A 12,995-nucleotide genomic window follows, 5' to 3' on the forward strand; every position below is an offset into this window, starting at 1 on the left:
AGAATCCCATCGACAGAGGAGCCTGGTGGACTACAGTCCATGGGGTCACACACAGTCAGATACGACTAAGGTGACTTAGCATGCACAATCACATTTCTAGGTTAACAGTTCTATTAAGTTGGATAAAGAAAGCTTTAGCTTCTGTGTCACTGCTCCTCATCAGGGTCTGTGATCTCCAAAAGGCAAGATGAATTAGCTTTTCATTAGAAAAAAATTCATGATGGTACAGATACTAGTTCTGGTAAGGAAAATAAACTATATTGTGGAGAAATCAGCAGAAATTCCTAGATTAAGCTTTCCAGAGCCAAACAATTTCTGTTGCTTCAGATTTGAATAATTCTATTGAACTGTAATAAAATTTGAATTCCTTCTAAATTCTCAAATTTGGGAGGAGAATCTCTTCTTATTTTACTACTGGCAGGGGAAGGAGGAATATGAAATCATTCCCACCATATCTTAATGTATTAGAAGAGTATAGAGGTGTCTATATTTGCTATGTTCCCTCTGAAAGACAGAGATGAGAGGTGATTCCAGTGAATCACTGTTCTATTTCATCTAGAGACCCAAGTGCTCTCACTGCTCTATTCCCTTAGGAGGTCATGTTCCTTTGCTTAAAAGAATATTGCCTGCTCTGTGAGCTAATGATTTGTTTGGAGGATGTAAGTCTCAGAGGTGAAGATAACCTCACAGCTTTTATAGTGTATCTTTCAAATCTTTGATCTGCTTGTTACTGAATACCTGGGACCCCTCAATAGCAAGATTAAAGATGCCTCTTCAGAGAAGAAAGGCAAAATTTGAAAAACTAAAAGCTCCTCAGATTTCCAAATAATATTTCTGCATTTCTTCATTTTGTCAACATCATATTGGTGTTATCCTCCATTCATGTTATAATTGGATGGTAAATCAAAAATACAGTATTAGATCATTACAGCTTTTTTCCCCATATTTTCTAAGGAGGCAGGGAACTACAAATCTTGTTTTCAACAGTAGTTAATACAAACTAGCTCATGCCGAGGGCATACATAGACACTTTGAATTCATTTAATTTGACAAATATTTACTTGGTACCTAGTAGGTGTCAGACATGCCTTCTTTTGTAGGGAATATCAAGAATTTGAATCTGATTTCAAGAGAGTCTTACTCTGATCAGGCAGACAAGGCAAGTATAGAAATGGCCATGATAAGATGCAGAATATGACAAATGAAAACTACTTGGAGAAATGGATGATATTTAATATGAGAAGAGAGAGAAGGAACAATATTAAGTGAGAAGAGAATGAGGGAAGATCTCAGTATTTGAGAAGGACCTTTCAAGGTGGGTGAGATTTCTCTGGAGGGGGCTGGAGTTAGCTGAAAGTAAGGCAAATAATAGGATTATGGTGTGTATGTATGTGTGTGTGTAGACAGGGGAGGTAGGTGGTCAAAAAAGGTTGAGAAGCTTGTATTTAACTTGTGAACAGGAATGACTCCATGAAAATTTTTAAACAGAGCAAAGACAGAGTAATAAGAGTTATGGTTTAAGAAATAATTTTGAAGCATTTTAAAATTTTAGTGGAGCTTCCCTAGTGGCTGGATGGTAAAGAATCTGCCTGCCAATGCATGAGACATAGGTTCAATCCCTGGGTCAGGAAGACCCCCGGAGAAAGAAATGGCAACCCACTCCAGTATTCTTGCCTGGGAAATCCCATATACAGAGAAGCCTGGCGGGCTTTGGCCATGGGGTCGCAAAAGAGTTGGACATGACTTAGTGACTAAAAACAACAAAATTTTAGCGTAAAACAAATAAGGTGTTTGATAATATCCTACAGGTTTTATGTACAAACAAAATACCTACTACTAAAAATGTATACCAGTAGTATGTTAATTCTCATTTACCATGAATCTGAAAGATTAGTATTTTTCACTTTTATAATGATATAGCTCATTCAGGCATAAATTTCTAGTTTTGGTCAAATGAATCAACAAGAGTGTATAATTTTATAGAGTTATGGAGAATTTAATCTTCTCCACCACATGAATAGCTGAATTTTTACTGTCTGAATAATACTCTTTATTTTCTTATTATGGTAACACTGTTTTATAACATAAGTTCCATGTGTAGAACACTCTATTTTTACTTCTGTATACTTTACAGCATGCTTACCACCAAATTTTAGTTTTTGTCCATGACCATATAGTTGATCCCCTTCACCCATTTTGCTCCCCCACTTCCCCTGTGGTAACCAATACTCTAGGACTCCCCTGATGGCTCAGTCAGTAGAGTCTACCTGCCAATGCAGGAGACCCAGGATGGGTCCTTGATCCTGGAAGATCTCCTGGAGAAGGAGGTGGCAACCTGCTCCAGTGTTCTTGCCTGGGAAATCCATGGACAGAGGAGCCTGGTGGGCTACAGTCCATGCGGTCACAAGAGTTGGACATGACTTAGTGACTAAACCACCACCACCACCACCAACAACCACTACTCTGTTCCTGTATCTATGTGTTTGTTTTTGTTCATTCATTTTGCTCTTTGTATTTTATATGTCTAAATAATATTTTGAAGTGCATTTTTGTTTGCTCTTAAGCCCTTTAGAACACAACATGCCCTTATAAAAAATGGGGAGATAAAATGTAAAAAGAATAGAAACATAAGTAGCTTTATAGACTAAAGCAAAGCAAAAGAGATTTTTAAAAAGCCAAAAACAAGACTGCAATAAATGAACACATGACTCTGATCTGAAGCTAGTTTTGAGGAGTATATATTTTTTTCATGGTTATCATTGTGTTGGTTATAGTTTATTCCAACTAAATCTGAAAATGTGAGTAACTCAACTTATTCTGCACCAAACCATTTGCCAAAACAAGTAATCTAATAGATGGATCATAATTTCACTGCTTTAGCTCCTGGGCAGAAAAGGTGAGAGCCTAAAGGGAAGATAATTCAAAACTACAGAACAAATGCCCAAATATATGACAAGACAACATCCCGAATAAGCAAAGTATTATGTGAAAGTTAACTGTTGACTGTAAATTTTTTTGAGCACTTGAAATTGCACATTGAAATTCAGCAAGCCATCCACTTCTGAAGATTTCATCTTGCTTCCCCTTACTGTGCTTCTATTAAATGAGACCTTTACTTATTTTCTACCTAGAGGACAGATAGTCACAAAGCAGTATTCTATTGATGTAAAAGTCAATAAAATTTCTTTGTGCCAAGTTTACTATTATTTACTACTTATTCTATGGAGGAAAGAAACAGCCAAACAAATTATTGTTTCATGTAAATGACCTAAGGGTAAAAAAAGACTACTAAATAGGAGATACCCAGCAATTCCACTCCTGAATATATAGCCGAAAAAAGCACTCATTCAAAAAGAACAGCCCAATGTTCATACTGGCATTATTTACAACTGCCAAGATATGGAAGCAACCTAGGTGTCCATCAACAGATGAATGGATGGAGAACAAGTACCCCCCCACACACCACACATACAGGAACACTACTTAGTCATCACAAAGCATGAAATTTTGCCTTCTGCAGCATCATGGGTGGACTTGGAGGGCATTCTAAGTAAAGTCATATAGAGAAAGACAAATGCCATATAATATCACTTACATGTGGAATCTAAAAAACACAACATACTGGTGAATATTACAAAAAGGAGGCTGACTCACAAATACAGAAAACAAACTACAGGTGACCAGTATGGGGAAGGGGCTACAAGGGGTGGAGGAGTGAAAGGTACAAACTATTGGTTGTAAGATAGACTCAAGGATATATGGTATAGCACGAGGAACATAGCCAATATTTTATAAGTGTTTTATAACTGTAAGTGGAAAAGTAACCTCTAAAAGTTGTGTAAAAAGTTAAAATGCAGACAGGAGATGCCCCTTTATATTATGAAATGTTGATTTACGATTTGATGTGAGTTCTCAAACATTTAAAATATTTTGCTTTAAAAATTTGATTTACAAGCAAATAGTTATGTAGTCCAAAGGCCTTTCATAGGCAGCATTTTAAAAAATTGTTTAAAAATCCTAAAGTTCTTAAATGGGACTAGAACCCAGTCGAGTTGACATATAAAATCGACCCTTACGTCCACTTCTAGCTATTTGTTTTTAATAGACTACTCTAATTATCACAAGAAAATTATGTAGGAAAAAGTAAGGATTAAGAGAAATTACTATCAAATATTTTCTCAATTAATTGTCACAATTGAATTAGAGAAAGATAGGAAAACTGATTATCATAAGAAAAGTAAGAGTATAATACTAATTAGCATCTACGTACACTTGCTCTTGTCGGTAAGGTACAACACTGAACATTTTTAAAAACATAAACCTATTTCATATTCCTTACAATTGATCAATACCTACTGTTGAGTATTTAAGATAACTGAAAAAATGGTGATTTGTCAAGTTGAATAAGACATTATCACTACTGTATGCTTTCCTTAAACATTGAAGTTACAATATAGTATGAAAATGCAGTCAACATTCACATAGCAATGAATAAATAAACTTAAAATTACCACTAAAATTAAAATCGCCAATGGTTGAATAAACTTTTATAATGAAAATGACTTAGCCATTAAGAATGATACAAAAATCTACAGTGTTCTCAAAAAGCAGAGAAGAAGTTGTGATACATATATACAATGGAATATTACTCAGCCATAAAGGGAACAAAATTGGGTCATTTGTAGTGATGTGGATGAATATAGAGTTTGTCAAACAGAGTGAAGCAAGTCAGAAAGAGAAAGACAAATACTGTATTTTAACACACATACATGGAATCGAAAATGGGTACGAATGAGCCTGAATGTGCAGGGTGGGAATAGAGATGCAGATGTAGAGAACTGAGTTGAGCGAAGTGGGGGAAGGAGACACAGCTGGGACGAACAGTAGCACTGACATGCAAACATGACCGTGTGTAAAATAGCCAGCCAACAGCTCAGGGAGCTCAGCTCGGCGCTCAGTGATGACGTGGGTGGGGGTGTGAGCGAGGCCCAAGAGGGCGGGGATGTATATACACTCACAGCTGTTTCATGTTGTGCAGCAGAAACTAACACAACATTCTAAAGCAATTAGCCTCCAACTGAAACAAACAAACAAACAAATAAAAACCAACGCCTTACCGGTAGTTGGATCAGGTGTAATGTCACTTCTACTGTCCTTCCATGACAGCAGGTAGTCAAGGCTGGTGAGATCTGCAGCTTCTATACAGCTGTTAACCGTCAGCATCATTTGATGAGCTTTTGCTATTCCGTAATGAACTTTAGTTTCATCCATCAGAGATACGTTCATTATGTCTGCTGTTGTGTTGAAAGCTTGCTGAAAGTATTCTGAAGCTTTGTTGTAGTGGCCCTAAAGATGTAAGAGAAATATTTTTTCTTAATTTTTAGTTTACTGTTCCACATATCTGCCCACCTTGGCATGTGCCACACTGATCTTTCAACAGTTTTAGCAGTTTATCTTCAAGAAGAAAGATGACAAGCAGGATCTCTCAGAGTAAGTTTTCTTTTAAAAGTTGTGATTACTAACCATGCAATATCTTAAAATTAAATCACCAAGAAAGGTGTATCAACCAGGTAGAATGCTCCGAAACCTAAGTTTTTAAGGTAAAAAATGGCCAAATATTAGCATTTTTTGTATGGTTCAATCTAATATGTAGAAGCAAAAAGAAGTTTGTGAAAGAGTGAAACAATTCACATTGATTTGGATAGAATTTTCGTACTTGTAGCATTGGATTTACCAAATGAAATCTTTTTAACTGGCTTTTGCTTTCAGGCACAGCAAGAGATCACCCTAGACAACTCATTTAATCAAAGGCAGGTGAATACGGATGAATATTGCTGCCCTTTGGTTATTGTGTTTTCCCATGTGCACACATCATTCTTGACCCAGAATGTGGAAGAAGACACATTTTGAAAAAATACGATCTTGACCACAGCACTAGCATAACTCAAAGGGTCATTTAAATGTCTGTTTTCTCCAAATCCTTTGCAACATTTTAAATTATAAAGATTCAAGGTTTTTTCTTTCCCCTTCCCATCCCCTTCCCTCCTTCCTTCTCTCTCTTTCTTCCTTCCTTTCTTTCTCATTCTCATTGCTCTTTCTAAAACCTACTGTCTACAAATAAGTAACATTTACCTAACTCTCGCCAAGTGTGAGGACAGCGCTAAGTACTTCATAGGTATTAAGTCATTAGCTTTCATAGGTGACCTTATGAGGAAATATCATCCCTATTTTACAAATAATGTAACTGAGTCTGAGAGGGACTATTTCTGCCACCTCCAAGTCTTCTAAAAATCCTCCTTAAAACTCTTCCTCAAAAGAGGATCTTATTTTTAGGATTAGCTATACTTGCAAAGACTCTAGGGAATGAAAATTTCCTTTCTTCACTGATTTATAACCCTGGCAAGTCCATTCTCTTCCCTTCCCTTCCCTCCCCTCTCCTTTCTCTCCTTCTCTCTTTCATACACACGAAAACATGAATGCACAGTCTTTTGAAGAGGAATATTTTATTTACTATAAGCTTTCAAGTCATTTTTCTCATGGCATTTTATGAAGTAACTGGAAATAAAAATCACCATTGAAACAGCTTTATACTATATGTCAGTACAGGTAAGATGCATACTCAACAACCATGCACCTCTGTACAATCAGAACCCAAAGAGCAGAAAAACTGATTGAATAAAGAGGCTGCTAGCAAGGTGAGGAGGAAAGAAAGAGTAGGGCTTATGTGACAGTTATGATATATACATGTACAGCACATATAACCCTGTTATATGCCCACAGGGACAGTTTAGGGGAACTATTCAAATGGCTCATTCTAATTAAATTTTCTAAAACAGACTCCCTCATCAATAACAATTTTTGCCTGTTAAGATGAACAATTCTTTCTCTTATTTCAAAATATAAAACAGGATTTTTTTAGATCCTTTTTTTGACCACACTCCAAGGTATATGAGATCTCAGTTTCCCAACCAGGGATCAAACTCGCACCCTAGGCAGTGGAAGCGCAGTCTTAACCACTGGCCTGCCAAGGAAGTCCACTAAAAGAGGATTTATATGAGAATTAGATTTTGCAATTAAGAGAATATAAAACTGTACCAAATACATTTGTATGCCAATTAAATAAGTTATATGATTGAAAAATATTATCAATATTGAATATGAAAATAAAACTAGCTAAAATTATAAATTGTTCTGTTAGATATCAAAGATATGGGACAAAATAGATGAAAATACATGGCTAGACCAAATGTTTCTATTTTTAAAAACAGAGACGTATAAGTATCTAATTATTATTCTAGCTATCATCCTGAGCTTTAGGGTGTTCATTTTTTTCTTAAAGTCATTATTGAATTTGTTACAATACTACTTCTGCTGGTTATGTTTTTGGCTTTTGGCTGAGATGTGTGTGGGATCTTATCTCCCCCACCAGGGATCAAACATGTAACTCCTGCGCTGGAAGTGCACTGGAAGTGAAAGTCTTAACCACTGGACTGTTTCAGGTGGTAATATCAATTTAGGAGAATTATTCATAAATAACTGAACATATATTTGAATTTCCAGAATTATTTTGATATATTATTATGTTGAAACAAGCTCTTTCATCCAATAAACAGCTATTATTTGCCAGGTGGTAGAGATTCAGGAATGAATAAAGTTTATACAAGCAGGCAAGCTTACTGCTAGTGAAAAAGTGAAAGTGAAAGTCGTTCAGTAGTGTTCCACTCTTTGTGACCCCATGGACTCTAGTCCATGGAATTCTCCAGGCCAGAATATTGAAGTGAGTAGCCTTTCCCTTCTCCAGGGGATTTTCCCAACCCAAGGATTGAACCCAGGTCTCCTGCATCGCAGGCGGATTCTTTACCAAATGAGCCACCAGGAAAGCCCTACTGCTGGTGGAAGTATTCATTTATTAAGTATTCTAACTGTTATTAGGCCTTTTTTAAACAAATGCTTTCCCCCCTAAATACTTCTATATTAGGTAATCATTCTTCCATCAAATTGTGCCTAGAGTTCAATCTTGAGACACACATACCTTTCATAAAACTGCTATCAACCTAGATTTCTCTAGTTGAAGGCTCTCTTAAGAAATACAATATCAGTTCTTCTCTGATGCAAGAATTTTTATACATACCTTTTTAGAGCAAGGTTTCATTACTGTGTTTTGTAATTCCAGATCTTTTACTCTTAAGGAGTTTACCATCTAAATTTAATCCCCTCTTCAAAGGTTCTGTCCAACCTTCCACAGTTCCTGTTATCAGGGAATCCTCCTATTCTATTAGAAAATTCAGAAGATTCCAGTAATTAATCCTGGCAATCTCAAATATGAGTTTGAGGATACAGAAGTGATATATAGAAATGAATTTATGCATCTCATAAGTGCATTTTATTGGAAGAAACAACTTCATTTAATGTTATAAATATCACTAACAAGCATTCAGTGGACAATTTCAGGACAGGATCTTGATGACATCATAGACCTTGAAACAAAACTTGCATTATTACACTATAAGAGAATTTTCATGCATTATTGTGATCTTTCTTAGTGTCTAAATTGTCATCACTTCGTCCAATGAGCAAGCTCAAAGTAAATGGGCATTTTCTTAGTACAAAGGAGGAATCATTTCTTACATATTTTCCTTACCATGTTGCTGTTGGAACTACCATTGTTTTAATTAGGTGATTATGCTCTGACCTCATTAGAGGATAAAAGATCTCATAAAGGGTCTACATCTATTTATTTTCCCTAAAATATTCTCATCTGACTCCTTTATATTGATGATATATTTTCAGTTGAAAACCAATCACATCGGAAGGGTGGGATGGGTGGTCCATCTTCTATCATTATACAGCAAAAGGTAAATTAATTAGAATGTTTTTAAGATGGGTTAACTTTAATTATAATAGCACTATAATAATTAGAGAAAACTGTATATTTCCAAATAGAGTTTAATATTATAATTGTGGTCTTATAAATAATATTATTTCTTGAAATTACTGTTAAGAATACAATTAGAGGGACTTCCCTGGCCGTCCAATATCTAACACTTCGTGTTCCCAGTGCAGGGGGCCTGGATTTGATCCCTGGTTGGGAACTAGATTCCACATGCTGCAACTAAGAGTTCAAATGCCACAACTAAAGATCCCACATGTTGCAAATTAAGAGCTGGTGCAGCCAAATAAATAAATATTGAAAAATAATACAATTAGAATATATTTCATGAATAATATAAAGCCAGAAAAGGTATGATGAGGGCTGTTTATAGAGGTCCTTAAAAGATAGACTGACAAGTGTCAGCACTGTTAGAGTTGCTTTTAAAGATTCAGTGCAATTTTTCAAAATGTCAAAATATTGAACAAAAATGAAGCAGAAGCTTGGAATTTTAAAGGGACTACTTACTCTCAACTGGCTTGAAATTGGTTACAAATTTATGGATCAAGTCAATGAACTCAAGTATTTTTGTTCAGAAAAATATTTTGAACCCTGTGCAGGTACTCTTCTAGAAATTGGAAAGAAATTAAAAAAAGGGCAGACCTGTTCTCTGTTTTCATTAAGCTTCTATTCCAGACACATTCAACAAGGAGTAGAAAAACATCATAAACAAGAAAATGGTGATAAGTGATGCATGGCAAACTATAGTTACACAAAAGGGTGAGCTGGTGGCTACTTTTGATTAGGTTGCCGCAAGGAAGACCTCTCTGAAGATGTGGCATTTAGCTAGGTTCTGAGTGACAAGAAGCCAGCCATGTGAAGTTCCACTTGGGGAACAGTCCACACAAAGCATGCTGGCTAAGGCAAATGTCCTCAGGTAGAAATCAGCTCAGCATGTGTGAAGAACTCCTTCAAAGTCCCTTTGCCTGTGGCGGAGAGGATAAGGAGAGAGGAAGGCAATGAAATCAGAGATTGGGAGTGGGGGAGGTAATGCATCTCATACAGACTCTCAAGTTAGGGTGAGGATTTCTGTTTATGTGCCCAGAAGACTGGGAAGCAATGGAAATATTTTAATACAAGAAATAACATGATTTTATTTACATGAGTGTGTGCTAAGTCACTTCAGTCGTGTCCGACTCTCTGCGACCCCATGGACTGTAGCCCGCCAGGCTCCTCTGTTCATAGGATTCTCTAGGCAAGAGTACTGGGGTGGGTTGCCATGTCCTCCTCCAGGGAATCTTCCTGATCCAAATATTGAACACATATCTTTTACATCTCCTACATTGGCAGGCAGGTTCTTTACCACTAGTACACTTGGGAAGCAATTTTATTCACATTTTGAAACAATTACTTGGGCTTCTGTGTACAGACTGGATTAGATGGAGGAGAAATGGGGAAATAGGTTCAGAGCTTACTTCAACAGTACACATGAGAAAACATAGTGTCCTAACCAGATGTGGGTCACCTGGAGAGAGGAGGGTGGATTTGAGGTGTGTTTTGGTGGCAGGAAGGTCAGGGTTTGCTTCTGGATTGGATATAAAGCAGGACGGGAAAGAAGAATCAAGAATATCCAGATGAATGGCTTGAGCAATGGAGCTGGTGGATAATGGTTGTCATTTATTGATATGTGGAAGCCTTAGGAGAGGTAGGTCAAGGGAGGGAGGAAATACATGAAATCTGAGATGTCTATTAGGAGACACTCAGGGAGAGATGCTAGGGGGACAGCTGGCTTCACAGGTCCTGAGTCCCGAGGCGAGATCAGAGTTGAAGATATACATCTGGATGGTATTTAAAGCCATGGGCCTATCTGAGGTCAGATAAGAAGAGCTCATAGATTGAGAAGAGAAGGTTGCCTACAAAATGCCTTAATAGTATTCTATCCTGCTTAAACATTAAGTAGGGAGAGAAATAGAATTTAGGGAGAAAGATGGATGAGTTGAGTTCAGTTTTTAATAGGTTATATTTGAAGAGTTCTAAGTGAAGACATCAAATAGGCAAGTGAGAATGAGCCTACAGGAAAGAGAGACCCGAGTTTGAGAAACTAAGTTAAATGCTACTGTGGATCCAATATATGCCAGGAACCATGCACATATTTGTAAATTTCTCATCCTCAGATAACCAGTCTTCAAGGTGTCTTGTTATTGATATATGATAGCTGAGGAACCTGAGGATGAAAGAATTAACTTGCCCAAGGTCACAGGTAAGAAACAACCAAGGGCAGATTCAGTCAGGTGGGCAAAACTTGGTATCGTTCCTCTGTCCTGCTCTAGTTTTATTCAAGGAAAAGCTTAACATTAATAGATAGTGTGTGTTCCAAATAGCTTGTGAAATTGCTTGGGTAGATTAACTGGAACAAAGGCATTTAATACAATTAGGAAACATTTATAAACAACTGAATAGTAGATATATGAAATAATGCTTTTAATGAAATAATGCTAATAATGATTGATGGTTTTTCTAGGAAATGGCTTTGCAGGACTAGGAGGAAATTTAGGATGCCTCAAAAAGACAAGGAGGAGAAAAAATAACTATCACTTAGTTCTAATCCACTTAGCTATACATTTTCAAATCATACTTTTAGAGTAATGATTTAACATCTCAATCTCAGCCTGAGAAGTCATTGGTAGATTTTCTGACTTGAGAAAATACCAGCAGAGAATCAGAAAACTGCACAAAAACTGAGAATAACATTAATAATTTTAGTTTCAAAGCTTTGTCTAGAAATCTGTGATATCATAAAAATATTACAGTATTATGTTCTTAATATTACACTATCAGTGACTGTTTACTACATTAAGATAAAAGCAATCACAAAGGCATATATATGACTACTGGTCATTGAAGGTATGCAAATTTGAAGAGAGCACGATACCTAGAATCCTCCAAATTTTATAATAGAATAGGGATACACTGGTAAAAAATATCAACTTTTGGTACTTGACACAGCCTTTGGATATTATTTGTTTCTAGCTTTAGATATTAAATTCTTCTTCAAAAATTACTAATTAGAGAATAAATTACATGTGGATAAGATACTCTCGGTAAAAAATTAAGAAAATGTGAGTATAAAAATATGGCATTCATGCTAAGTCGCTTCAGTCATGTCCAACTCTGTGCAACCCTATGGACTGTAGCCCGCCAGGCTCCTCTGTCCATGGGATTCTCCAGGCAACAATACCGGAGTGGGTTGCTATGCCCTCCTCCAGGGGATTTTCCCAACCCAGGGATTGAACCTGCATCTCCTGCACTGGCAAGTGGGTTCTTTACCACTAGTGCCACCTGGGAAGCCCTTATAAAAATATTACCCCTCAGATATGTTTATGGCTTTTACCTTCCTTATGTTTTCTATAATTGGGAAAATACAGGCTGATATTTGATGTCCACGTTATAGTTAAAAAAAAACACACAACTGCATTCTGGGTATTGTTTGGTAGGAGGGTAAAACAATTTGTGCTTTTTGCACCTCTCTTTTGAAGGACAATCCTTTTAAAAGGTAAGAGTACACATGTTTTGGGACTTCTCCAGTGGTCCAGTGGTTAAGACTTTGCCTTCCAATGCAGGGGGTGTGGCTTCGATCCCTGGTCAGGGAACTAAGATCCCACACGCCTCTTGGTCTTAAAGCTTAAAAGAAAGCATTATTATAACAAATTCAATAAAGACTTTCAAGAAAACTGTCCACACTCTTCTTCACCCCCTCTCAAAAGACTATATATATTTATTAGGAATGCCAATTCTGCCACCCTAACATAAGCTTTCCCATTAGATGGAGAGCTGCAGAGGGGGGTAAGCTTTGACTCTTATTTTCATCACTATATCCTGAAAAAGTACACAAAAGGAAATGCAAAATCAGTGATACAGGGTCACCAGAGGCAGACAGCAGAACACAGAGATAGGGCTGGCAGGCACCCAACAGAGAGAGAGCCCTGGGGGTGACACATGGGGGGCAGGGCACAAAACGGGGCAACAAAGTGGGGAGAGAGAGGGGACAGCCACAGGGGACAGAGGGGTCCCAGAAAGATAGGGCAGGCGAGAGGCAAGCGACTGGGTGAGGGAGGAGGAGGGGGTA

The 12,995-nt window shown here is 37.1% G+C and overlaps 1 protein-coding gene across 2 annotated transcripts in view; it reads right to left on the reverse strand.

Moving 5' to 3' along the window:
* Positions 1–12,995, reverse strand: part of TTC29 (tetratricopeptide repeat domain 29) — a 252,291-nt gene that overhangs the window by 92,138 nt on the left and 147,158 nt on the right. For both annotated transcript variants that reach the window (XM_043902567.1, XM_043902568.1), the window contains exon 11: positions 5,118–5,346. In XM_043902567.1, coding sequence (XP_043758502.1) covers positions 5,118–5,346 — 229 coding nt within the window. The remainder of the gene's footprint in view (positions 1–5,117; positions 5,347–12,995) is intronic.

Source organism: Cervus elaphus, chromosome 5 (genome assembly GCF_910594005.1).
Source record: "Cervus elaphus chromosome 5, mCerEla1.1, whole genome shotgun sequence".
NCBI classification, from domain to species: domain Eukaryota; kingdom Metazoa; phylum Chordata; class Mammalia; order Artiodactyla; family Cervidae; genus Cervus; species Cervus elaphus.